The 24,484-nt window shown below is 41.6% G+C and overlaps 1 protein-coding gene across 2 annotated transcripts in view; it reads left to right on the top strand.

Moving 5' to 3' along the window:
* Positions 1-674: 674 nt before the first annotated feature.
* Positions 675-24,484, top strand: part of DISP2 (dispatched RND transporter family member 2) — a 33,716-nt gene continuing 9,906 nt past the window's right edge. The window contains exons 1-4 of one of the 2 annotated variants that reach the window (XM_060760303.2): positions 675-901; positions 15,699-16,157; positions 20,626-20,655; positions 23,287-23,410. In XM_060760303.2, the coding sequence (XP_060616286.2) occupies positions 810-901; positions 15,699-16,157; positions 20,626-20,655; positions 23,287-23,410 (705 nt within the window). In that variant the 5' untranslated portion in view covers positions 675-809. Of the gene's footprint in view, positions 902-15,255; positions 15,307-15,698; positions 16,158-20,625; positions 20,656-23,286; positions 23,411-24,484 lie in introns of those variants that run through there. The other variant, XM_067462852.1, reaches the window with a different exon arrangement.

The raw sequence follows: 24,484 nt of genomic DNA, 5'->3' as shown, positions 1-24,484 counted from the left end.
TGTGGGTAAACTATAACTCCCAAACTCAAGGTGAATGTTCACCAAACCCTTCCAGTATTTTCTATCGGTCATGAGAGTCCTGTGTGCCACGTTTGGTTCAATTCCATCATTGGTGGAGTTCAGAATGCTCTTTGATTGTAGGTGAACTATAAATCCCAGCAACAACAACTCCCAAATGACAAAATCAATCCTTCCCCCAACCCCACCAGTATTCATATTTGGGCATATCAGGTATTTGTGCTAAATTTGGTTCAGTGAATGACAATCCCAAATGACATATTCAATTTTTTTTTGCGTGATGGTCACTCATTGGGTTGTTAGGCGTATTCTGTCCAAATTTGGTGTCAATTCGTCCAGTGGTTTTTGAGTTCTGTTAATCCCACAAACGAACATTACATTTTTATTTATATAGATGTATTTACTATATTTATATACCGCCCTCTCAGCCCGCAGGCAACTCAGGGCAGTTTACAGTCAGCACAACACCATAAAATACCATTAAAAACATTAATATAAATAACACCTGGAAGGCCCAAGTTGGCCCATGCCTGGTGTAGGAGATGCCGCCTCTGTCTCCAGCTAGTCTCTGGCCTCCCTCCGCTGCCATTGGACCACGTGCCCGGCGCGGCCCGCTCCCCTCCCCAATAGGGCGATGTGCGCATGCGCCGCTTTGTGTCCGCCTGGGAGAGCTGCGGCGGCGGCGGAGGAAACTGGAGCGCTCTTTCAGCACCGCGGAGCTGCGGACAGCGCCTCCGCCTCGCCTTCCCTTCGGCCCCTGAAGCCAAGGAAGGGAAGGGGCGAGGGCCGCCATGGAAGAGGCGGGGGCCAGGGGGGCTCCCCAGCCTTTGGAGGAGGCGGTCTCCGGAGAGACAGCCAAGGCGATGCGGCCGGAGGGAGCCAGGTAAGGCATGGGCTGAGGACGATCGCTGCCATCCCTTTCCTTCGTGGGGGGAGGGAGGGAGGGAGGGAGGGGGTGTCCATTGACCCCTTGCCCTCCCCTCTAGACAATGGAGGGCAGCTGCTCTGAGAAAGGCGGGAGGAAGAAGGAGGGATGAAAGATGGATAGATGGGTGGATGGACCTTATCTACACTCACTTCAAGGGAAGCCCCCTTTTCCGTCGTCTGGGTGGGGGGTGTGTGTGTGGGGGGGGTCTTTTTCTCTCCTTCTGGGCCTCCGTCCCCTCTTTTTCCTCACCGAGAAAGTCCCCCCAGGAGAAGCCTCCAAAATCCGCTGCCAACCCAGGAAAGGAGGGATGTCTCTGTCTCTCCCCACCCTGCCACAAACAAAAGGCACCCAAGAGACAGCGCTTTTTGCCCAGAGATTCCTTGATCCGCCAATGCGAAGAAAGGCGAGTCCAGGCGGCAAATGGGGAGGCAGCCTCGTGTTCTCCCACCTCCAGGCTTTTCGGGGTCAGTATTATAAAGGAGGGCCAAACAAGGAGTACATGGGGCCATCCGGGGGGGGGGGGGAGACATTTGGTGATTTTCCACTGCAGGGTGGTACGGGATAGAAGCAGGAATTAATACACGAAGGCGTGTTTCCTTAATAGAGTGTTGGAGAAGAAAGCAGTAGGGTCTTAGGAAGGAAGTGTAAAGGATTCTGGGTCTAAAAATGGAACTGAAGCCAGAGTATTATCTCCTAGGAATAATGGATTTTGAGTTGTTGTAGGTTTTTCGGGCTGTATGGCCATGTTCTAGAATCATTCTCTCCTGATGTTTCACCTGCATCTGTGGCAAGCATCCTCAGAGGTTGTGAGGTATGTTGGAAACTAGGAAAATTGGGTTTATATATCTGTGGAAGGTCCAGGTTGGGAGAAAGAACTCTTGTCTGTTGGAGGTAAGTGTGAATGTTTCAATTGGCCACCTTGCTTAGCATTTGATGGCCTGACAGTTTTTAGGTGTGGCTTGTTACTGCCTGGGAAACGCCTTTCTTGAGAGGTGATTAGGTGTTCCTGATTGTTTCTTGTCTGGAGTTTCCCTTTGTTTGAATTTTGTTTTTTATTTACTGTTTTAATTTTAGAGTTTTTTAGTACTGGTAGCCAGATTTTGTTCATTTTCATGGTTTCTTCCTTTCTGTTGACATTGTCCACATGCTTGTGGATTTCAGTGGCTTCTCTGTGTAGCCTGACACGGTAGTTGTGAGAGTGCTCCAGCATTTCGGTGTTCTCAAATAATATGCTGTGTCCAGGTTGGTTCATCAGGTGCTCAGCTATGGCTGACTTCTCTGGTTGAAGTAGCCTGCAGTGCCTTTCATGTTCCGTGATTCGTGCTTGGGCAATGCTGTGTTTATTTATTTACAGCATTTATATACCGCTTTTCTCACCCCTAGGGGGACTTTGGTAGTCCCTATGTAGACTTGTCCACAGCTGCATGGTATACAGTAGACTCCTGCAGAGGTCAGAGGATCCCTCTTGTCCTTTGCTGAACATAGCATTCACTGGGTTTCCTTGGTGGGTCTGAAGATAGTTTGTATGTTGTGTTTCCTCATCAGTTTCCCTATGCGGTCAGTGGTTCCCTTGATGTATGGCAAGAACACTTTTCCTCTGGGTGGATCTTTGTCTTTACTCTCGTGACTTGTTCTCGATCTTGCAAAGCTTTGAAAATACAATGAATTTTGAGTTAGAAAAGAACAAGGATATCTTATTTTTCCATCTGGCTACTCCTGGAAGATGAAAGAAATACCAACATTGAAAGATTGGTCAAAATACTTGACATTATGAATATTGACAGTCTAACACAGACATCCTCAAACTGAGGCCCTCCAGCTCTTTGGGCCTCCAATTCCCAGAAGCCCTAATGAGCTTATTCAACTGTCAGGAATTCTGGGAGTTGAAGGGCCAAACAGCTGGAGGGCCACAGTTTGAGGATGCCTGGTCTAACACAGCACCTTAGAAATCGATAGAGGACTATGTTAGAGAACACAGACTGGACTTCAATAAAAACTTATTTAAATTATAAAACCTTTATGAAGAAGACATAGATGGAGGCATGAAGGGGCCTGAGTAGGAAGGATTGTTCCTCTGCTGGGTTACCTCCATGGGTGGGGAAAATCTGTGCAAGCTCCCCATTGAGAAGGATGGGATCTGGTTATTTTAATCCAACCCTACATTATCCAATCTCAGATGGTTCCTTTTTCCTTCCCAATTATCATTCACCAGAGAGTTTGAAAGCAAGGGTGGACAAACACTGGCCCTCAGGTGACATATTGTTGTTGTTATTGTTGTTGCTGCTGCTGCTGCTGTTATTGTTATTTACACCCCCACTCTTTCTCTCAACAATGAGACTCAAGGAAGCCCAGTAAGGGGTTTTTGATGGCCCTTAATCTTTCTGAATGCCATTTTTCTGTAACAGAACAAGACTTTTAGCTCCTTTTTGTATCCCCCAATGTCATTTTTTGAATAGTTGATTGAGCTCATAGAGGCTGCCAAGGGCTGAAAATTGGTCCCCATAGCCACCCTACACCCCATAGCCATATAGAGGCTATGTCAGGATGGAAAGAAAACATGAAAATGTATTATCTAGCCAATGGGATTTCAGCCTGCTTCAATAGGAGTATAGTGTCTAGATCAGTGGTTCTCAGCCTGTGGGTCCCTAGGTGTTTTGGCCTCCAACTCCCAAAAATCCCAGCCAGTTTACCAGTTGTTACGATTTCTGGGAGTTGTAGGCCAAAATACCTGGGGACCCATAGGTCAAGAACCACAGATCTAGATCCAGGGAAATCATCCTAGCCCTTTATTATGCCTTGGTCAGACCACACCTGGAATACTATGTCCAATTCTGGGCACTGCTATTTAAGGGAGATGTCAACAAGCTGGATAGTGTCCAGAGGAGGGCAACTAAAATGGTCAAGGGTCTGGAGAATAAACCTTGTGAAGAGTGGCTTAAAGAGCTGAGCATGTTTAGCCTGCAGAAGGCTTAGAGGAGACATGATGGAACGGTATAAATATGTGAGGGGAAGTCATAGGGAGGAGGTAGCAGGCTTGTTTTCTGCTGCCCTGGAGACTAGGATGCGGAATAATGGCTTCAAACTACAGGAAAGTAAATGCCACCTGAACATGAGGAAGAACTTCCTAACTTTGAGAGTTGTTCAGCAGTGGAACTCTCTGCCTCAGAGTGTGGTGAAGACTTCTTCTTTGGAAGTTTTAAAGTGGGGGCTGGATGGCCACCTGTTGACAATGATTTGAATGCAATTTTCCTATTTTTTTTGCAAGTGGACTGGATGGCCTACAAGCTCTCTTCCAACTCTATGATTCTATGATTCTAATGTGATAGGTAAACCTTATCTTCGTAGAATCTTGTCATGTTTACCATAGGTTAACCATAGGTTTGGCTTTCCAAATGAAATATTTGAGATGTTGTTTCAAACAATGTGGAACCAGAGGCCACTGCAGTTAAATGTGTTGTTATTCCAGACAGTGCTGAGTTTTCTCGAAAAATGCATGAAGGTGGGTCAGTTAATGACTAGCAGTCAGTTGCTGGGGAACATGAGTGGGAGGGTGTCACTGCAATCATCACCTGCTAGTGAGTGTCTTTAGTTGGCTACTGGGGGGAAAAAGCTTAGACTGTACTTGGAAAGACCAGCCCTCCCATTAGGCTGGGGGAGCAGCACACATAGTATCTTTAAAAAATAAATAACTGTGCTGCTTCATGGTTCAGAGAAACATCTTTACCCTCAAGACGCCTGTGCTGAGATTTTGCAGTATGCAAACATTTTTTTCAATTAATAAAGTAACAAAAAATGATAGATTAAAAACTGTAGTAATAATAATAATAATAATAATAATAATAATAACAACAACAACAACAACTTTATTTACAGACCACCCTCTCTCCCCAAAGGACTCAGGGCAATTCACATGAAAAACAAAAATTGCATACATTCAATGCCAAAAAAACAAATAAACAGCATGAAGGGCAAAACATATAGTAAATAGACTCAATAAACCTATAAACAACCAGAACCTAAGGTTAAACTAAATAAACATAATTAACACAAGAAGTCAAACCAATTAAACACAATACATTAAAAGCATAAAATAATGTATTTAATAATAATATTTGTAATTTAAGATTTTTTAAAAGATAGTTTGGGAATTGATAGCTCTGGCAAAGCTGTGGGCAGGGACATAAGGGCGAAGAAGAATACATATGTCCAATGCAGTCTTTTTTATTGTGGTCCTCTCCAGATATTTTGCGTGATCCATCTCCCCGTCATAGAACTACATGTGGACCGCGGTGGCACAATGAGTTAAACCCTTGTGCTGCCCAACTGCTGACCTGAAGGTTGGTAGTTCGAATCCATGAGATGGGGTGAGCTCCCACTGTTAGCCCAGCTCCTGCTAACCTAGGAGTTTAAAAACATGCAAATGTGAGTAGATAAATAGATACCACTCCAGCGGGTCACATAACCAGGAGGTGACAATGCAGGTTCCTTGGCTTGCAAATGGAGAAGAGCACCTCTCCCAGAGCCAAAGATGAGCACTGCCTCCAAAGCTGGAAATGAAACGAGAAGCTCCTGGCTTTGATTTTGTTTGTGTCTCATTGTATTGTACCAAGGCACTGAATGTCTGTTTACAATGTAATCTGCTCTGAGTCCATACAGGGAGAAGGGCAGAATATAAATGAAGTATTATTATTGTTAAAGCCTCCTATAGTCATAATGTACATATTGGACTAAATGGGTCAATTATCAGCCTCACATAAGACAACTTCCACCCAAGGCCACCAAAATATGCTCAGTGAAATAGTTTATTATACACTGTTACTATTTCCCACGATTTTGATCGTGTCCTAAATTTGAGGGTGCTGATCAACATCTTGTTGGTTCATCAGCTCCTTAGCATTAAAGCAGGGGTTCTCAAACTGTGCTGCTCTAGATGTTTTGGACTTCAGTCCCCACAATTCCTAACAGCTGGTAAGCTGGCTGGGATTTCTGGGAGCTGAAGTCCAAAACACCTGGAGGAGCACAGTTTGAGAAACACTGCATTAAGACAATGCTAATTTAAAATCCTGAATATTGCCTTTGCTTGTCATGGGCAGGCTTCAAAGTTTGTTTTTCCCCATCTGTGTGTGCATTTGTGCTTTCATGTCTTCTGCCAGTTTATGGCAACCCCACAGGATTTTCTTAGGTGAGGAATACTCATGGGTATATGTGTGTGTGTCAGGAGCGACTTGAGAAACTGCAAGTTGCTTCTGGTGTGAGAGAATTGGCTGTCTGCAAGGATGTTGCCCAGGGGATTCCTGGATGTTTGATGTTTTACCATCCTTGTGAGAGGCTTCTTTCATGTCCCCGCATGGGTAGCTGGAGCTGACAGAGGGAGCTCATCCACGCTCTCCCGGGTACGAACCTTGGACCTGTTGGTCTTCAGTCCTGCCGGCACAAAATTTTAACCCATTGCACCACTGGGGGCTCCATACTCATGGGTGATTTACCATTATCTTACTCTGAAATACAGCATACATCACCTGGTATTCATTGGCATGCTCCCATCCAGGTGACTGTTCTTACCTTCCAAGATCAGACATAAACTGGAGTTTTCAGGAAATTTAGGCCCATAACTGATTGCTATGTTAAATAATGTGCTATCCAAAGAAATTAGTAGTCTGTCTTTCTAATCAGCAATCCTGTTGGGTTTTTATGCTCCCATATCTTTACTCTTATGTATTGCTTGTTCATTTCATCAGCTTTTGTTGGGAAAATTCTCAGACATCGTTGTTCAAATATTCCACCAGATTGTACTGAATTTCCTCCCATCAGATGTCTCTACAGGGGGATGTTTTATATGCTGGCTCAGAGTAGGGTCTTGGCTACTCTTTTCTGTGTCCACCACACAAAAATTATTCTGCTGCTGTCTGTATATGTATTGTTCTAGTCCATGTGGCAAAGAGTTTTCAGGAAAACAAAACCTTACTTAATTCTCACTTCCATTTAAATATATCCAATAATACATGTGTAATAATTATTTATAAATCTCTGTGGAACATAACATGAGGACCTGGAAGCCAGAATTTCTAAATACGCAAGACCGTCCAAGATAACAAAGTGATGTAATTCCTGGCTCAGTCTTCAACAAAGTCCTTTTGGCTTTCTTATTCAGTGTTGTATCCTCTGAACTTAGTCCATGTAATAACTCTCAATTCTTCCTTTGTAATGAAATCAGGGAATCAAGAACTGATGTTCTGGTACCAATCCTTCTCCATCTCACCACATACACTGAGAAATGTCTTTGTGAAATGAAGACAGTCTCTCATAGAGAAGGGCTTTTGGGTGGGATGCTTGATAAGAGGCATGGAAGATTTTTTAAGGCCAGTCTTACATCTCAAGCCAAAGAAGTACAGTGTCTCACCAAATTATAAAGCCCAGGTTTGTTTATTTATTGTATTTATTTAACACATTTGTACCCTGCCCTTCCCACCCCATGGGGACTCAAGGTGGCCTTACAACAGGAAGCAATTCAATGTCATACACATATATGTCCATAAGATAAACAATTACAATTAAAAAAAGTTAACACATCAATTATTGAAACATTAGTTAAAATCGCACCATCTAAATAATAATCCAGGGCCATTCCATTTGTCAATCACATTAATTTGTGGTCACTTATTGCACTGCTCCAATTATTGGTCAAAGGCTTGGTCCCAAAGCCACATCTTAAGTTTTTTCCTGAAGGTCAGGAGAGGGGGGGCTGATGTGATTTTGTTGGGGAGGGAGTTCCACAGACTAGGTGCCACCAATGAGAAGGCCCTGTCTCTTGTCCCCACCAGTCACACCTGCGATCTACAAGAGGGAACATAGAGGGAGATATGTTCGGATAGGTAAGCTGGGCCAGAACCGTTAAGACTTTATAGGCTAAAGCCAACACTTTGAATTGTGCTTTGTAGAAGACTGGCAGCCACTTGAGCTGCCAGTAGCAGAGGGGTTGTCTGCTCCCTGTACACCACTCCGGTGAACTATCTGGCTGCCGCCCATCGGACCATTTGAAGCTTTTGAGCAGTCTTCAAAGGCAACCCCACGTAGAGCATGTTGCAGTAGTCTATTCAGGATGTAACCAGAGTGAAGACTACCGTGACCAAATCTGACTTACCAAAGTGCACAACTGCCGCACATGTTTTAATTCAATTTCTATAGAATGCACTTGTAGCTGTTAAAATGGCATAGACGTAAAACTGTTTGGTGTGAAAATGGTCATTATCATGATTTAACTCTCAACAGACATCTACAACTTATGTGTTGTGTCTACCTAAAAGCAGGGACTGCCTTTGTAAGCCATTCTAGGAGCCTTTTGACTGAAGTTTTGATTGTTACATGCCCAGAAGTCAGCTCTGACTTTTGGCAACTCTGCCCCCTTCCACACAGCTGAATAAAATCCCAGATTATCTGCTTTGAACTGCAATATATGGCAGTGTGGACTCAGATAACCCAGTTCAAAGCAAATATTGTGCTGTTTTCTGCCTTGGTATTCTGGGTTATATGGCTGTGTGGAAGAACCTTCTGTCTTAGGCTTTTTGGCAGGCTTTAATTAGAGAAGGTTTGCCATTGTCTTCCTCTTGGGTTGAACTCCACACATACCCATACTTTATTATGGCTTCAGCTCCTCTAATATTTTGTGCATTGGAAGAATGGGTGGGTTCATAATATCACAGATGCCTACCAGTCAGTGCTGTGCACAGCTTGCTACTCCTTCATTTGAGCTTGGAGCTGGGAGAGAAGAACAAAACACAGATGAGAGTTGTCACCACAACGAGAGTCCTTCAGTGGTGTATATTTGGTAATACAAAATCACAATTTTCTCATTTTATTTTCTTGATCTTCTCCCATTTTTCACTGATTGGACTATGCAACAAGATTTTTGTTTGTGGGTTATAAATCCCATTTCCTAATTGGTTCTGTCATCAAAACTTAATCTTCAACAGTGATCATAGGTGCTGCAGTGGCACAATGGGTTAAACCCTTGTGCCAGCTGAACTGCTGACCTGAAGGTTGGCGGTTCAAATCTGTGAGACAGGATGAACTCTCTTCTGTTAGCTCCAGCTTCCCATGAGGTGACATAAGAGAACCTTCCCACAGGAAGGTAACACATCTAGGCGTCCCCTGAGCAACGTCTCTGCAGTTGGCCAATTATCTCACTCCAGAAGCAACTTGCAGCTTCTCAAAATCATAAAAACGTGGGAAAAGTCTGTTAAACTGCAAACACTTTGTTTTTGGACATCCTGCAGCATATTTTGCTATAATTTTTCAATTAATATCGCATAGAGCCTCAAGCAATTTAACATAGTTTGTGGCAGACACAAAAATGAAGTTTCTGGAGTATAACAACTACTTTCTAAGTAAGTACCACACAATTAAACAGGAAATAACACTTTCAAACCAGGAACAGATTTTTTTCAAATGTTGTTACATAGTTTTCCCAGCTGAAGAATTTGGGGTTCTAATCAACACAGACATCTTTTTTGCATGGCTTTTAGGAAAATGATAGGGGAGACAATACAGAGAGGCATTCAAGCAGCTGTGCTACCAAATCAAAAGTGTTGACTCCTGCCTCTTTGTTGTCGGCTTCACTGAGCTAGTCTTTTTGTTTCTTTCCCGACTACATCCAGCTGGGCTAAACAAAATGAAACTGTCAGACCACAGCTTTGAAGCTGCGGGCTGTGACTGTTCTGAGACTGGGGGAACATTCCTGCCTACATGCAGCTGCAACATCACTGCTGCAGTCCTTTCAAAGGGAACCTAATTTCTCCTTTCACGTCTCTTTTGCTGCTCTTTTTCATTGGATCATCCCCACTGGGTGAATGAATGGCCATAAATGTGAAAGTATGGGGTAATGAAGTTAAAGGATTAAATGGCCTTGGCCTCAGATCCGTTCCTTAGGAAATCATCTTCACAGGCTGCCCAAATGAAGGGATGCATGCATTGCTGCCAATGCATCACTTTTGCTTTCCTGTTCATCCCTTAAAATATTTCATCAGCTAGAAAGGGTTAGTTTTGTCATTACCTGTTATTTTAATCAGAAAGATACAAAATTATTGTCAGTAAATGAGAACTTTACATTTATTTTATAATACGTCTAAAATACAGAATGTTTGAATTGGCACTTCAAAGATCACTCTCCTATACCATTATAAAGCATCTGTGGGCTCAAGTTTGATAGATCTGACCTGTGTTCATTGCCAATTTTCTGACATGTGCTTAAGTTATTGCACTTTTATTGGCTTCTCTAGCCACATCTACACTGCCACATAATGCAGTTTGAACTGGATTATAAATTCAATGTAGACTGATATAATCCAGATTGAACTACATTGAGCAGTGAATGATAGTTGACTTCTGTAGATCAATGTGAATTGTTTTAGGTTCAGACTATACGTCATTATGTCATTTTTGTTTGATTACATTTTGCTTTAATCTATTGATGTTAGTTTATAAATGTTTAACTTTATATGTGGGGGTTATGATGTTGGTATTTGTTTTACGGAGGCATTGAATGTTTGCTGCTGTATGTTGGAATCCGCCCTGAGTTCCCCTAGGGAGACAGGGCGGAATATAAATAAAGTTTATTATTTTATTATAACTGGATTATATGAGTCTACACTGTGATGATGATGGTGATGATGATGATACTTTATTTCGAGACTTCCCTCTCTCCCCATGTGGACTCAGGGTGGTTTAGACTGCAATCCAGTTCAATCTTCATTATAATGGGGGCTCTGCTTACTGGTGCCTCAGTAAGGGAAGGCTTTCCTGTTGGAGACTAGATTGGCATCACTGGTGACATCTTTCTAGTGCAGTTGTGTCAAACTTGTGGCCCTCCAGATGTTTTGAACTTCACCTCCCAGATTTCCTGGCCATTGGACAAGCTGGGAATTAGAGACCCAAACATCTGGAGGGCCACAAGTTTGACACTTTTGTCCTAGTGCCTAGTTAAAACATGGTCCTTTAAATCAAAACTTCTAGCAATGTAAGGCTCTTGTCTCAAGCAATATAAACCTTACTTACTTAGGCGATCCCTCGTTGTCTGAGTAAGATTGTCCTCCAAGTGCGGTGTCCTGGCGGTGGGTACATAGGTGACTGTGGAGCCCTATTCTTTATCTGCATTTTCTCCCGCAGTGAGGGCATTGGTTTCCAGATAGAAGGTGGTACCAGTCAGGGTTGGCTAGGCGTGCCTTCCTCTTGACAAGTTTCTCCCTTTCACCCTCCATTTGTGCCTCTTCAAATTCTACAGTACTGCTGGTCACAGCTGACCTCCTGCTAGAGCGCTCAAGGGCCAAGGCTTCCCAGTTCTTGGTGTCTATGCCACAGTTTTTAAGGTTGGCTTTGAGCCCACCCTTAAATCTCTTTTCCACCAACACTCAGTTTTCCATTCTTGAGCTCAGAGTAGAGTAACTGCTTTGGGAGACAGTTATTGTGTTTAAATTGCTTAAATGGCTTGTATGTTTTAAATTGTTAAATTATTTACTGTTTCAACATGTTTTCAAATGATCTTGCTTGTCTGTTGCCCTCCGTTGCTGTGATGATTGGATGGGGTATAAATATTTTTACTAAAGAAAACATTTCTGCCCACACATTTGCAAACTTAATACCTCACAGCTGTCTAAAATGGATGTTTTGGTTGGAATCCTGTGAACATACTGTACCACTATGTAACCATGCCAGAATAGTGGTGGAGATAAGAGAGAAAAGACCGCAGGTGCAACAACCACACAGGAAATAAGACAGTTGAGAAATAGGCTGTCAGAGAAAGCAGACCCTGGGGGAAAAATGACTAACATAGTATACCAACAAGATTCCATCTTATATTACCAAGATAAATAAAACAGTAGTCGTGTTATTTGTACTATCTAGAAGAGGTGAAAAACAGTATATCACCTTAAACTGGTGAATCATAGAAATGCTGAGCTGGAAATATTCTTGTAAGATATCTAGTCCAACACCTTGTTCAATGAAAGACATTTAGAGGTATAGAGAAGATTTGAGCACAACCTCCAAGGTGCCAAAAAGCTGGATGTTGACACAACTTACCTCCTTTCTGTCTATCTGTTTCTGTTCTGTCTGTTCAAACAGCATTGAATGTTTGCAGTGTATGTGTACTGTGATCTGCCCTGAGACCCCTTGGGGAGATAGGACAGAATGTAAATAAAGTGTTATTACTATTATAGAGCTAGAGAATCCCAGGGTATGCCTCTCCAGCCTCTATCTAGCGAGTGACATCCACCAGTTCTGTAGGTCATTGGTTCCACTGAAAGGTGTTCCATGCAACAAATGTCACATGGGCATCTAATGAAATAACAATTCCCAGTGTTAAAGGAAATGTTATTATGCCACGAACAGGAGCAGACTGTCCAATTCCATATTATTTGGATCAAGATCCAATATTTTTCATTTCAATCATCCATTACCAAAGCTTGGAATTTATTTTATTTTTTTAACCGCAACTTCCAGAGTTTGCCAACCAGTTTGAGGTTCCAGGTGCTGTAGCCAAGAAAAGTAGTAGATGGAACTTGCAGAAATCACCGATATCAGATGTCCTTTCCAAACTTTACCTATCTTCTCTAAATTAGATGAATAGGAAAAACAGCATTACAAAGATGTATATAGTGGGGATACTTCTATTCTCAATTCCTAAATGACCAATGTAGTGGTTTCTTGGAATACAACAATGGACACAAAGTCATTTAAACTCTGACCTTTTCATTTTGCGACTGGTGGAGAATCAGCTAGGAAAGATCCATGGAAGAGAATTTCAATACATGACCATTGCTGCAAGGATATATGCTCAGAAATGGAAGAATGATTCATTACCTACTAAAGAAAATTAGTTACTAAAACACATTATTTTTTATAGCATAAAGCGATAAATTGAATATTTTGATCACAGACAAATAATTGATAATGTTTTGGAAAATCAGAAGCTTCTGATGGTGATTTGATGACTTGGTTTTGTCAATGAGTACAGGTTGAAAATCCCTTATCTGAAAAGCTTGGGACTTGGGACTTTTTCGGTTTTTGGACTGCCTGTATTTGCATGTATGAATAGAATGGAATATTTTGGAGATGGGACCCAAGTCTAAACACAAAATTAATGTATGCTTTATATATACCTTTTACATATTTCTTGAAGATTTGTTCATACAATATTTTAAATAATTTTGTGCTTGAAACTAAGGGACCGTCCAGACAGTACTTTTATTGCGGTATCTACCACAATAAAAGAGGGGCTGTCCAGACAACATTCTGGACAGTCCCAAATTAATTCACTACAAACCAGGAAAATTCTGGTTTGTAGTGAAATAATTAAATAGTGGGTTTATTCTGTGCCTTCTTGGAAGGTGCGGGATAAACCCACTACTTCCAGTTCTGGACTGCAGCATATTGCAGTCCAGACAGTATTCTCACAGTTTTCTTGGTTAAATTAGCCTGGAAAACTGTGGGAATCCCAATCCACTCCCCAAAGCCCCCCAAACCAAGTAAAAAAGAAAGAAAGAAAGAAAGAAAGAAAGAAAGAAAGAAAGAAAGAAAAGAAAAGAACTCACCCGGCCTCCCTTGGACTACTGCCGGAGTTCTCCTGGCACGTAAAAATGGTACGCCAGGAGAAAGGGGGGAAGCGATTTTCTTCACTCCCCCCCCCCTTTCTCCTGGTGCATCATATGTATATGCATTGAGAGCTCCAGCAGCCGTCCCATGGAGGCTGAGTGAGTTCTTTTCTTTTTTACTCAGTTTAGGAGGGCTTATGGGGAGGGGGGTTAGTGTCCCAATGTTGTACTGGGAAGTCCTAGTATAACATCTGGATACCCACCCCAGAAAGCACACACTTTCTGGGGTGGGTGTAGACAGCCTTTCAGGAACATCCACATTTTTAAAATGCGGATGCTCCTGGGATAAAAGGCTGTCTGGATCCACCCAATGTTTGCATATATTGAACCATCAAAAACCAAAAGAGTAACCCTCTCAGCAGCCTATATGGACAATTTCTGATATTTCGAGTTTACTAATTCTGGATAAGAAATGGTCTACCTGTATGAGTTAAATATATAGACAAAGTGCAACGGAGAGCCCTTTCAGACAGGTCTTATATCCCAGGATCTCAGCCCAGGTTTTCTGCTTCAAACTGGATTATCTGAGTCCACACTGCCAGATAATCTGGGAAAAACAGAAAATCTGGAATCAGATCCTGGGATATAGGGCCTGTCTGGAATGGCTCATAATCAAAGTGGAGAGAAGTAAGAGCTTAAGAGTTAAAATACAACTGCAGAAAAGATAGTTGAAAATAATCTTTTACTTTTTCTATGTTGTTAATTGCAGTTTTAGTTGCATATTTAAGTAGTTGAATTTTGGGCATGGGAATGTGGTAAGTTCCATATTTCTTATTCTGAATTTTTGGTAGTTTAGTGCAAACAGGTTTTTCTTGTTTGTTTTTGTTTTATTTTCTAATCCCTTTTTATTTTAGGTGGGTTTTATTCAATAATAATTTTCTCTGACTGGGGGATAAACTAGAGGCCTGTGAAACTCCATAGCACAGATGTCATGGCACAAAGCTAATGCTCTGCAGTGCTCCATTCTAGAAATAATCCCATTTAGGAAAATGATCAGCAAAACGCAATATTTCCTATCCATATAAAACAGATGTTCCCAAAGAACCCCACAGTTGAGGGGACTTAAAGGTGCTAACAGGGGAATTAGCAAAGTCACACCACCTCTTGTCTTCAGTCCAGGAAAGGCCATTCATCATCCATCAGGTGACCAATTCTGTTTCCGTTCCAAATGAAGGCCAGAAACTCAATTGAAATTAATCTGGATAATTGCTGTCATCCAAGACTGGAGTTAATCTGTCATCGCCTACTCAAGCTGCTAAAAAGTGGACATTTGAAATTGGCTGGTAATTGGAAAAAACCATCAAGAAGGCTTCTGTGTGTCAGGATTTCTGTATATCTTATGGCATTATGCATAAAAATTTGCCAGTAGATCAGAAGGTCAGCATGTGATAAATTCAAAGCATGTGCTGTCAGCAAAGAGATGGAAATCAGAGACTGTCAGAAATAAATGATCCATTGCCAAATTTCCACTGAAAGTAAACAATCTCCTCTTCATTTTTTTTGTATAAGCATTTATATCCCACCTTTAACAATATTATTTATTACAGTTGTACCCTGCTTTTCTCCAAACATGGAACTCAAAACAACTTGAACCATTCTTCCAGGAAATTCAAGCTAGCAAAAAATGCATGGAGCCCTCAGTGGTGCAGCGGGTTAAATCACTGAGCTGCTGAACTTGCTGACCAAGAGGTCAGCGGTTCAAATCCAAGGAGTGGGGTGAGTTTCCACTATTAGCCCCAGCTTCTGCCAACCTAGCTGTTTGAAAACATGCAAATGTGAATAGATCAGTAGGTACCACTTTGACGGTAAAATAATGGCACTCCATGCAGTCATGCTGGCCACATGACCTTGGAGGCGTCTTCGGACAATGACAGCTCTTTGGCTTAGAAATGGAGGTTAGCACCACACTACAGAGGTGGACACGATATCTATGTCTCCTGCTCCTCAAATGGAATATGATGTAGCAGATAGGGTGAGGTGGTGGTCACAGTGATAGATATGATGATGATGATGATGATGATGATGATGATGTAGCAGCAGCAGCAGCAGAAAAACACAGGATGGAAACAACAGTGATCTTGATAAAAATAAAGATTTTTTTCTTGCAGAGAAAAAGTAAATCCAGCAGTTTGCCAGACCTGTCTTAATGTGCCAGAAGTCAGGAAGACTGAGCCAAATCCCGGTGGCACTTTCTGGGAGAGGAGATGCCCAGTTCATCACTGCCTGATCAGTGCTTCTCCCAGTGCTGCAAGGAAGGCCCACCAATCGTCTTCCAGTCATATGCATGCCCCAATCTCCACTCGATCCAATGGCCAGCTGCCTTCTGGTTCCCAGGACTCGTTTCAGCCTCACTTCTATTTCCCTTGCAACCAGCAAGAAGCCAGGAGCAATTATGCCTTGCCTCCACTGCCTGGGCATGGGGAGAGAGCCACGTTATGCTCCCATCGTTCCAGTGCAGATTCGTCATCCACTTCAAGGCATGATGATACCGCTGAAGGTCGATGGAAAGAGTGGTCCCGTGACCAGCAGCCCTTACGGCCAGTTCAGCATCACATTGTAACCGTCAGGTAAGGAAGAACCAATCCCCGCAGTGGGTTTTGATGTTTTCTTCTTCAGGAAACAAGTTGATGGGGGAACAGACTGGATATCAGTGAAGGACAGCTCTGTTATTTACAACCAGTGATTATTGGAAATAACAGGGACTTTTCTCCTCCAAGTAGCCCTTTGGGGAAGGTCTTCACAAATATCTTCTACAGCAGTGGTTCTCAACCTGTGAGTCCCCAGATGTTTTGACCTTCAACTGCCAGAAATCCTAACAGCTGGTAAACTCGCTGAGATTTATAGGTAAACAGCCTATAAAGCCCTAAACGGTCTGGCCCAACTTACCTGTCTGAATGCATCTTTCCTTATGAACCTGCTAGGACTTTAAGATCATCCGGGGAGTCCCTGCTCTCGATCTCACCTGCGTCACAAACACGTTTGGTGGGGACAAGAGACAGGGCCTTCTCAGTGGTGGCCCCTCGGCTATGGAACACCCTTCCTGGGGACATTAGATTGACCCCCTCCCTCTTAATATTTCAGAAAAGAGTCAAGATTTGATTATTTGAGCAAGCATTTGAAAATGCAAGGTAAAAGACATAGGAATTGGAACAACTGGACGACCAGATGGGACAATGTTTTTTATTAAGAGATGAAAATGATCTATGTTTTAATATTCTTGTTGTGGTTTTATATTATGTGTTAATGTTTTTAAATATTTTGTGGTGTTTTGGGGCATCAAATCATTCCCATTGTAAACTGCCTTGAGTCGCCTGAGGGCTGAGAAGGGTGGTATACAAATACAGTAAGCAAACAAATAAATAATAAAACATCTGGGGACCCACAGGTTGAGAACCACTGCTCTACAGTAAGGGGTTGTATGCATTGTATCTATTAGGAGATCAAGACTGAGTATGCTCCTTATTAAATATACACATAGTGGCATACCCGAATCTGCAAAAATGAAGTACCCAAGAGGATGCAAATGGGTTTATGTATTTATGGCATGTTCAGTTTTTTAACATGCTTGATCCTCGCACATTTCTGTTAGATGTAAATCTAAGAACTAATGCTAATTTTATTTTGATCTGAAAATGACTTTCTAAACAGAGATATAGCAGTTCTCATTCTGCTACAAGCCAATTTAAAGTCTGTCTGCACTATTGCTTCTAAGTCACTCGTTTACACTTTGGAGAGTTAAGTCTACCTCTAAGGATCCATGAAAATGTCATATTGGCATTATGAATCTATGCAGCTGTCTCTTGCAAGCTGCTTCTGCAGTTTTACACTTTATGTGTTCTCTGCTCCTTCTCAAAAATTGCCCTGCATATTTTAATTTTAACGATTACATTTTCATAAAGCATTAGAATAGTGAAAATTTTCCCAAAGTTCATCTTGCGGAATGTTAGTGGCATGGCAATGCAACAATTCAATTAACTACCTTTGGTTGCTAAAATATAGTACATCTTAACCATGTGTCTTGTTTTAAAGAAGAATCATGGTTCTGGGTGGGTCTCAGGTCTCTTTTAAAAGAAATTTTGATTTTAATATTTGGTTTCTGAGAAAGCATACTTTGTTTCCTGCTAGAGTGGATTTTGGTGAGGTGGAGCAGGGAGAAGGGATATGTCTTGCACTGCATTCCAGAACCTTTAACTCAGGCATGGCCGAACTTTGGTCCTCCAGGTGTTTTGGACTACAATCCCTAATAGCCAGTAGGCTGTTAGGAATTGTGGGAGTTGTAGTCCAAAACACCTGGGGGGCCAAAGTTTGCCCATGCCTGCTTTAACTGGACCTACAGGAGTTAACAACTGCTGGATTGTAGGTCTGGCTTACATTTTAATGAGGGGTTCTTAACCTGTGATCCAGAGGAAACATTTGATTTCCTTCCTGTTAATCTGAAATTGTGTTTGAGTGTGTTTGAGTGTATCTGAGTCCACAGCTATCATCAGAATCTCAAAGGGGTCCATGACCCCCATAAAAGTTAAAAATATAGTATTAGAGATAAATGGTTGTAGATGGAAAATTGTTAGTGCTAATTGGCTGCTCTGTATTTCCAAATGTTGTTTATAATGATGTATTAGATATTGTGCCCTGAGGTCTTTTTATAGTGTATATGAGATATAAATTTTAGAACTCAGTCAGTCAGTCAATCCTAATACTGCACCTCTAAAAATGTCAGCAAGAATTATGATCTACAGGAGCAATATGGTCTTACTATTTCCTTTATGCTCTTCTTACATATCCCACAATGTACATATGTCTCATTTGCCCTTGAATCCTGCTCCCCATAAAACCATGTCTGCTGTAGAAAACTAGTCTCCAAGGGTATTGCAGGGCATGTACACTCAGAGGGAATAGAGCAGGCATGGGCAAACTTCAGCCCTCCAGGTGTTTTGGACTTCAACTCCCACAACTCCTAACAGACGCTAAGCTGTTAGGAATTGTGGGAGTTGAAGTCTAAAACACCTGGAGGGCCTAAGTTTGCCCAGGCCTGGAGTAGAGACATAGTTATGCCCTTTAGTTCTGCTTTCCCCTATTGGATGCCCCCAGAATGCCTTGGACTGAGCATAATACCCATCATCCCTAGATACCATAGTCATTGTAGTTCAGCCAATCCGATGGCTATGGAAAGCTACCATATGCTTTTGAAAAGAGTGCCTTTATTGAAATTTCAAATGAAGAGCTTGATAATTTCAAAACCATTCAGTTAAACCTGAATTCCAAAATGTGGCTTGCTGCAGCATGTGTACAAGATTTAATTTCAGCCCTAGCTTTGTCATATATTTTCTGAAAATAGTGTGTGGTTTACAGATTTCTTCATACTCACACTTGTCTCTCATAACCATGAGAAGCCTCCTTGGCATTACAAACTCATCCATCTGTTTGACAGTTTTGTATTTTTATCTGATCCATACTGAACAGCTATTTGTGAAACATAAAGGAAGATGTTAGGAATGGAAGAATGTGAAAAGTCTTCCTTTGAACCTGGGCTCACTCTGCTTATGAAATATACATATTGAGGTCACAAAAACAAGATTTAGCATACTGCAAAGGGTAGTAAAGGTTAAAAGTTGCAGTTCTTTTATCTTTGTTGAAAGTATTGGAAATATTTGGAGTATGAACATTAAATAAAAATACATAATTCAAAGTCATTATTTGCATCTGTACCAATACAAAATGCTTTTATGGGGTCAACAGCTATTAAATTTAACACAAAGTGAGTTTCCTTTTAGATTATGGACAAGGAGACAGCTACTGGCAGATAATCTGGGTGGTTTACAAGTAGATGAGCAAAGATTTCTGTGATTTGTCAAACAACAACAAAACACGCACATATGTTACTTTATACTGCAGAAAAAGAGGAGAGCTTAAAATAACTAATTGCTAATTTTTAAATTGAAGGACTGTGAGAAGTTCTGATACTGATAACAAATGGCAGGGCTTAGACTTGTATGTACATCTATTGCCTAGGCTGGTGTTTGGGGAGGTATAGGTATTAGATCTTTTAAAAATAGACCCTATAACCCAGAAATCTGCCCACTCAACTTTAGATGCTGTGTCGCTGTATATACTCATGTAAAAGTCTAGAAATCCAAGTGAGAAAACCAACCCACAACTCAATTAATCCGTGGGCAACTCTTATTTTTTTAAAAAGGAAACCATCCCTTTCTCTGAGTAGAGTGATGGAAGGCAAGATATTAGTCCCTCCTGGAAGAATATTTTAAAAGCATTGATCCCCCATACTCTCTTCACTGTTGTGCCAATTCTGGGTAGAAAATGATGGTAGCAATGATTCCACCTGAACATGAGGAAGAACTTCTTATCTGTGAGAGCTGTTCAGCAGTGGAACTCTCTGCCCTGGAGTGTGGAAGAGGCTCCTTCTTTGGAGGTTTTTAAACAGAGGCTGGATGGCCATCTGTCAGGGGTGCTTTGAAGGTGATTTTGCTGCTTCTTGGCAGGGGGTTGAACTGGATGGCCCATGAGGTCTCTTCCAACTCTATGATTCTATGATGGTCAAGGGCACTTAGCCACCTGAGGAAATACTGGCTCTTTCCCTTCTCCATGAAATGATCCTCAACTTACCCACTTATCAAAATCTGCACCCTTGATTTACATGAGGTCAACATATGCATTAGTATGCACCAGTATATTTATATTCTGCCATCATTCCAAACAGCTTCATAGATCCCTTCTCCCTTCTCCATCTGCACAACCACCCTGGAAATGGATTAGGCAAATGGAAAAGGGACGCGGAGGGAGAGATACAATCTTAGGAGAGTTTAATGGCTCAGTGGGGATTATATGGTTAAATGAATTAAGCATTGGGTTCCAGTAAGGTTACCAGCCTCAGCATGCTCCTTTGGTCTTCTTGGCCAGTGGTGCTTCACAGAGGTCTGACTGTGTCCTTTGCCTGACCAGAAGGGTTAATAGTCTCATTAACAGAGAATTCTGCTTTGCGTGAAATTAATAAGGCAATGAATATCTTTCTCCCCACAGACATGACAAAGCGTTCAGGATGCCAAAGAGGTAGGTTAAGATCAATCATTTCCTGTCCTTCTACATCATTATCATTTCCCTTCTTCGCACACCCTGCTGTTACAAATGAGACAATGTATTATTCTTGGTGACATCCTGGACTGGCAAAGAATTGTGGCTGCATTAGCAGGCACACTGTTCCTCATTATGAGCTTCCCATCTGTTTGAATTCTCTCCCTCCTCCCTGCCACAATATACACATAGGCACTTTGCAGTGGAGGCATTCGGCTTTCTGAAAGAGCTGCTCCTCAAGATAGTTTCTTCAAACAGCCTGCTTTGACGATGCTCATCTGCTGCTCTTTGAATTCTGGCTTGGGGCACTCATAGATCTGTGTTTCCTCAGAGGCACCATCTCCATATTTTCAATGACTTGTGCTCCTTAGCTGATGTGTTCAGGCTGGCAGCTTCAGAGCCATTTCACGTATTACACTAAATTAGAACCACTTATTGGATTACCGTATGACATTATTCTTTATGTGTTGCTTTACTTAGCAAGCTTTGCAGATGGAATTAAAAAAAACCTTTTAATGTTTCCTTTAATGCTAATCAAGGTGGCCAATAGATACATTCACACCTACCTCAGACAGACAAGAGTTCTTTCTCCCACCCTGGACATTCCACAGATATATAAACCCCATTTTCCTAATTTCCACAGACATCACAACCTCTGAGGATGTCTGCCATAGATGCAGGCGAAACGTCAGGAGAGAATGCTTCTGAAACATGGCCATACAGTCCGGAAATCTCACAACAACCCATTTCCTTTATTTCCACTGGAAATAAGCAACCTGGTGACTTCCATTTGTGTGGACTACAGTTCCAATTCGGCCAGATTATTTCAATGCTGCTTGGGTCTTAACAGAATTGTAGCCCAAAACATACAAAAGATGATCTTCTACATCTCAAGATATCTGGGCCAGCCTTTGTTTTCCTTAATGTGCCAGGAACTAGTACTATGTTTATGTTCATTAGTGACAACAAAATTATTTTATTAATCAGCCAATTGGCCTTATCAAAACACACAATATAAGCACAATGTACAGTATACATCTAGTCATTAGCTACAAAGGTTTATTTCCCTGATTAGTGGATCATATGTGTGCTCTGAATTTTACTCTGATTTCAACAAAGCTATCTAAAGTTCAGAATGAAACCCAGTGTGGATGCATTGACGCCCTGGTATGGGAGCCAGCAGTAGCCAATGTTCAGAAAAAGACAGTTTCTCTTATATTAAAACTGGGATTCCCTTCTGCTGATCATGTTGAAATAAGGCACTGTAGAATGAATGCAGTTTGACAACGCTTGGACTGCCATGGCTCAATGTTATGGAATCCTGGGATTTGTAGTTTGGTGAGACACCAACACTCTTTGGCTCTAAAGATTTTGTGAAGCTGCAACACCCACAATTCCACAGCATTGAGGCATGAAAGTTAAAGTGGTGCCAAGCAACATGAATTGAACAGTATTGCTGCACCCTGGTCACATTTCCTGATTTTTGCACACTGCAGCATCTTCATTTGCCAGATGATGACAATGTTTATTCATCTCACTAAGAGAACTGCAACCAATCTGTTTGACTCTCAGGTGCAGCCAGAAACAAATAGCATTTTAATGAGAAAAAACATTTACCAAAGGTAGAGAGGTTGCCCCCTAGTGGCACAATGGGTTAAACCGCTGAGCTGCTGAACTTGCTGACCAAAAGGTTTATAGTTCGAATTCGGGGTGCAAGGTGAGCTCCTGCTGTTAGCCCCAGCTTCTGCTAACCTAACAGTTCGAAAACATGCAAATGTGAGTAGATCAATAGGTACTGCCTCTGCAGGGAGGTAATGGCACTCCATGCAGTCATCCTGGCCAGATGGCCTTGGAGGTGTCTACGGACAATGCCTGCTCTTTGGCTTAGAAATGGAGATAAGCACCACCTCCCAGAGTCGGAAACGACAAGACTTAATGTCAGGGGAAAACCTTTACCTTTACCTAGAGAGACTGCACTAACAGCCAATCAAGCCTGTTGTGATGATACTAAGTGTAAATTTATATAGCAAGTGATCATTCAATGGACTGCAAGGTCTGGTTCTAACAACAAGGCAAAGAGAGGCAAAATAGTTGCCGTCATACAAAGGAAATAAAACATTAATTATTTCGTTGTTATTTTATTCTTACTGCCAAGCATGGGAGAGCTGCCTTATGTTTCAAAACAAGATGGCTTGGCTAGTTTGAGTGTGGTATTTGAGTTTCCTTCCTTATTGAGGTCACTTCGTGTTAAACAGGGGTTACAAAAAATATTTAAGCCAGGAGGATCTCTGCAACCCTGGACCACACTTTTCCCAGCTCTGATCTAAAGAGTAGGAGCCAGATTGCCAGAAGATTGGTTCATACAAAAAGAAAAGAAATCCAATATTATATATTATTTCTCCTGAGCACAGGGTGGGCAGTGTGTGTCTTTCCAGCTGTGGTTAACTATAACTCCCATCAGTCAATGCTGAAGAATGTGTGGAGTTGTAATCCAATATCATTTGGAGTCTCACACTGTGTCTTGCCTATCCTAATAGGTCTAAAGAGAAATGAATAAAATACAGAAAGGACCTGGGTGACAATTGCTTTTTTTCTTTTTCTTCTCTCTAGCTTATCCCAAGTGATTGCGGAGTGGCCAGTTGTTGTCTTAGTGCTGTGCTCAGTGACAGTCTTGGTCTGTACTTTGGTGGGCTTGTTAGTGGGGAATCTGCCAGATTTTTCTGAGCCTTTGATGGTAAGTTCCTACTAATTATGTGGTTGTATCAGCACACTTATTAAAGTTTTGCTTTCGGCTTCAAAGTGGGGAAGGTACCACATAACAGAAGGCTGTGCAATCCCATATCTCTCCATATTTTTTAATTAAGATACATTTTAATAGTATCTTAAACCATTGAGCTGCTGAACTTGCTGACCAGAAGGTTGGTGGTTGAATCCGTGGAATGAGGTGAGCTCCCATTGTTAGCCCCAGCTCCTGCCAACCTAGCAGTTCGAAAACATACAGATGTAAGTAGATCAATAGGTACCACCTTAATGGAAAAGGTAAATGGCGCTCCATGCAGTCTTGTCAGTCACATGACCCAGGAAGCGTCTATGAACAATGCAGGCTCTTGGCTTATAATTGGAGATGAGCACCACCTCCAGAGCTGGAGATGAAGGGGAAGCCTTTACCTTTATCTATGTGTCTGTGTTTCATTGTTTCGAGGCACTGAATGTTTGCCTGTGTCTGTAAATGCTGGAATCCACCCTGATTCCCCTATGGGAGATAGGCTGGAATACAATATATATATATATTAGTAGTAGTAGTATATTATAAGGAAGAGTGTATATGATAGAAAGGGTAAAAAGCAATTAAACAAAAACACACGAAGTTACATATTTAGACAACTATTTACCAACTACATTAAAACTATTTCTACTGTTACAACTACATCTATATACAACTAACTTACATAGGGATATATATGACTTCCACCTTGGCAGTTTACAACTGCCAGTTGTCAACTATTTCTTCTTAATCTATTATTGTTTGGCCAAAAAACAAAAATATAAGCTCTTTCATATTTATCTATTTATTTATCTATGTTACTGAGCTTAACTATCAACTGAAACCTGAAATTACTTCTGTCACCCCTATATATATATTCAATAACTAAACTCAACTTTTTTTGTAAAGTTGTCAATTTGTCCATTACAGTAAAATTGTACAGCTTGGTTAATCCATCAATTTGTGCGGATATGACAGTATTCTTCCATCCTTGTGCATACAGTAATCTAATCTTTCAAATTTCTTCTAATTCTGCTCATTGTA

The sequence above is a fragment of the Anolis sagrei genome, chromosome 1 (assembly GCF_037176765.1).
Source record: "Anolis sagrei isolate rAnoSag1 chromosome 1, rAnoSag1.mat, whole genome shotgun sequence".
In the NCBI taxonomy this organism is placed as follows: Eukaryota; Metazoa; Chordata; class Lepidosauria; order Squamata; family Dactyloidae; genus Anolis; species Anolis sagrei.
The sequence above is the reverse complement of the archived record's forward strand: the minus strand, read 5'-3'. Positions and strand labels throughout refer to the sequence as shown.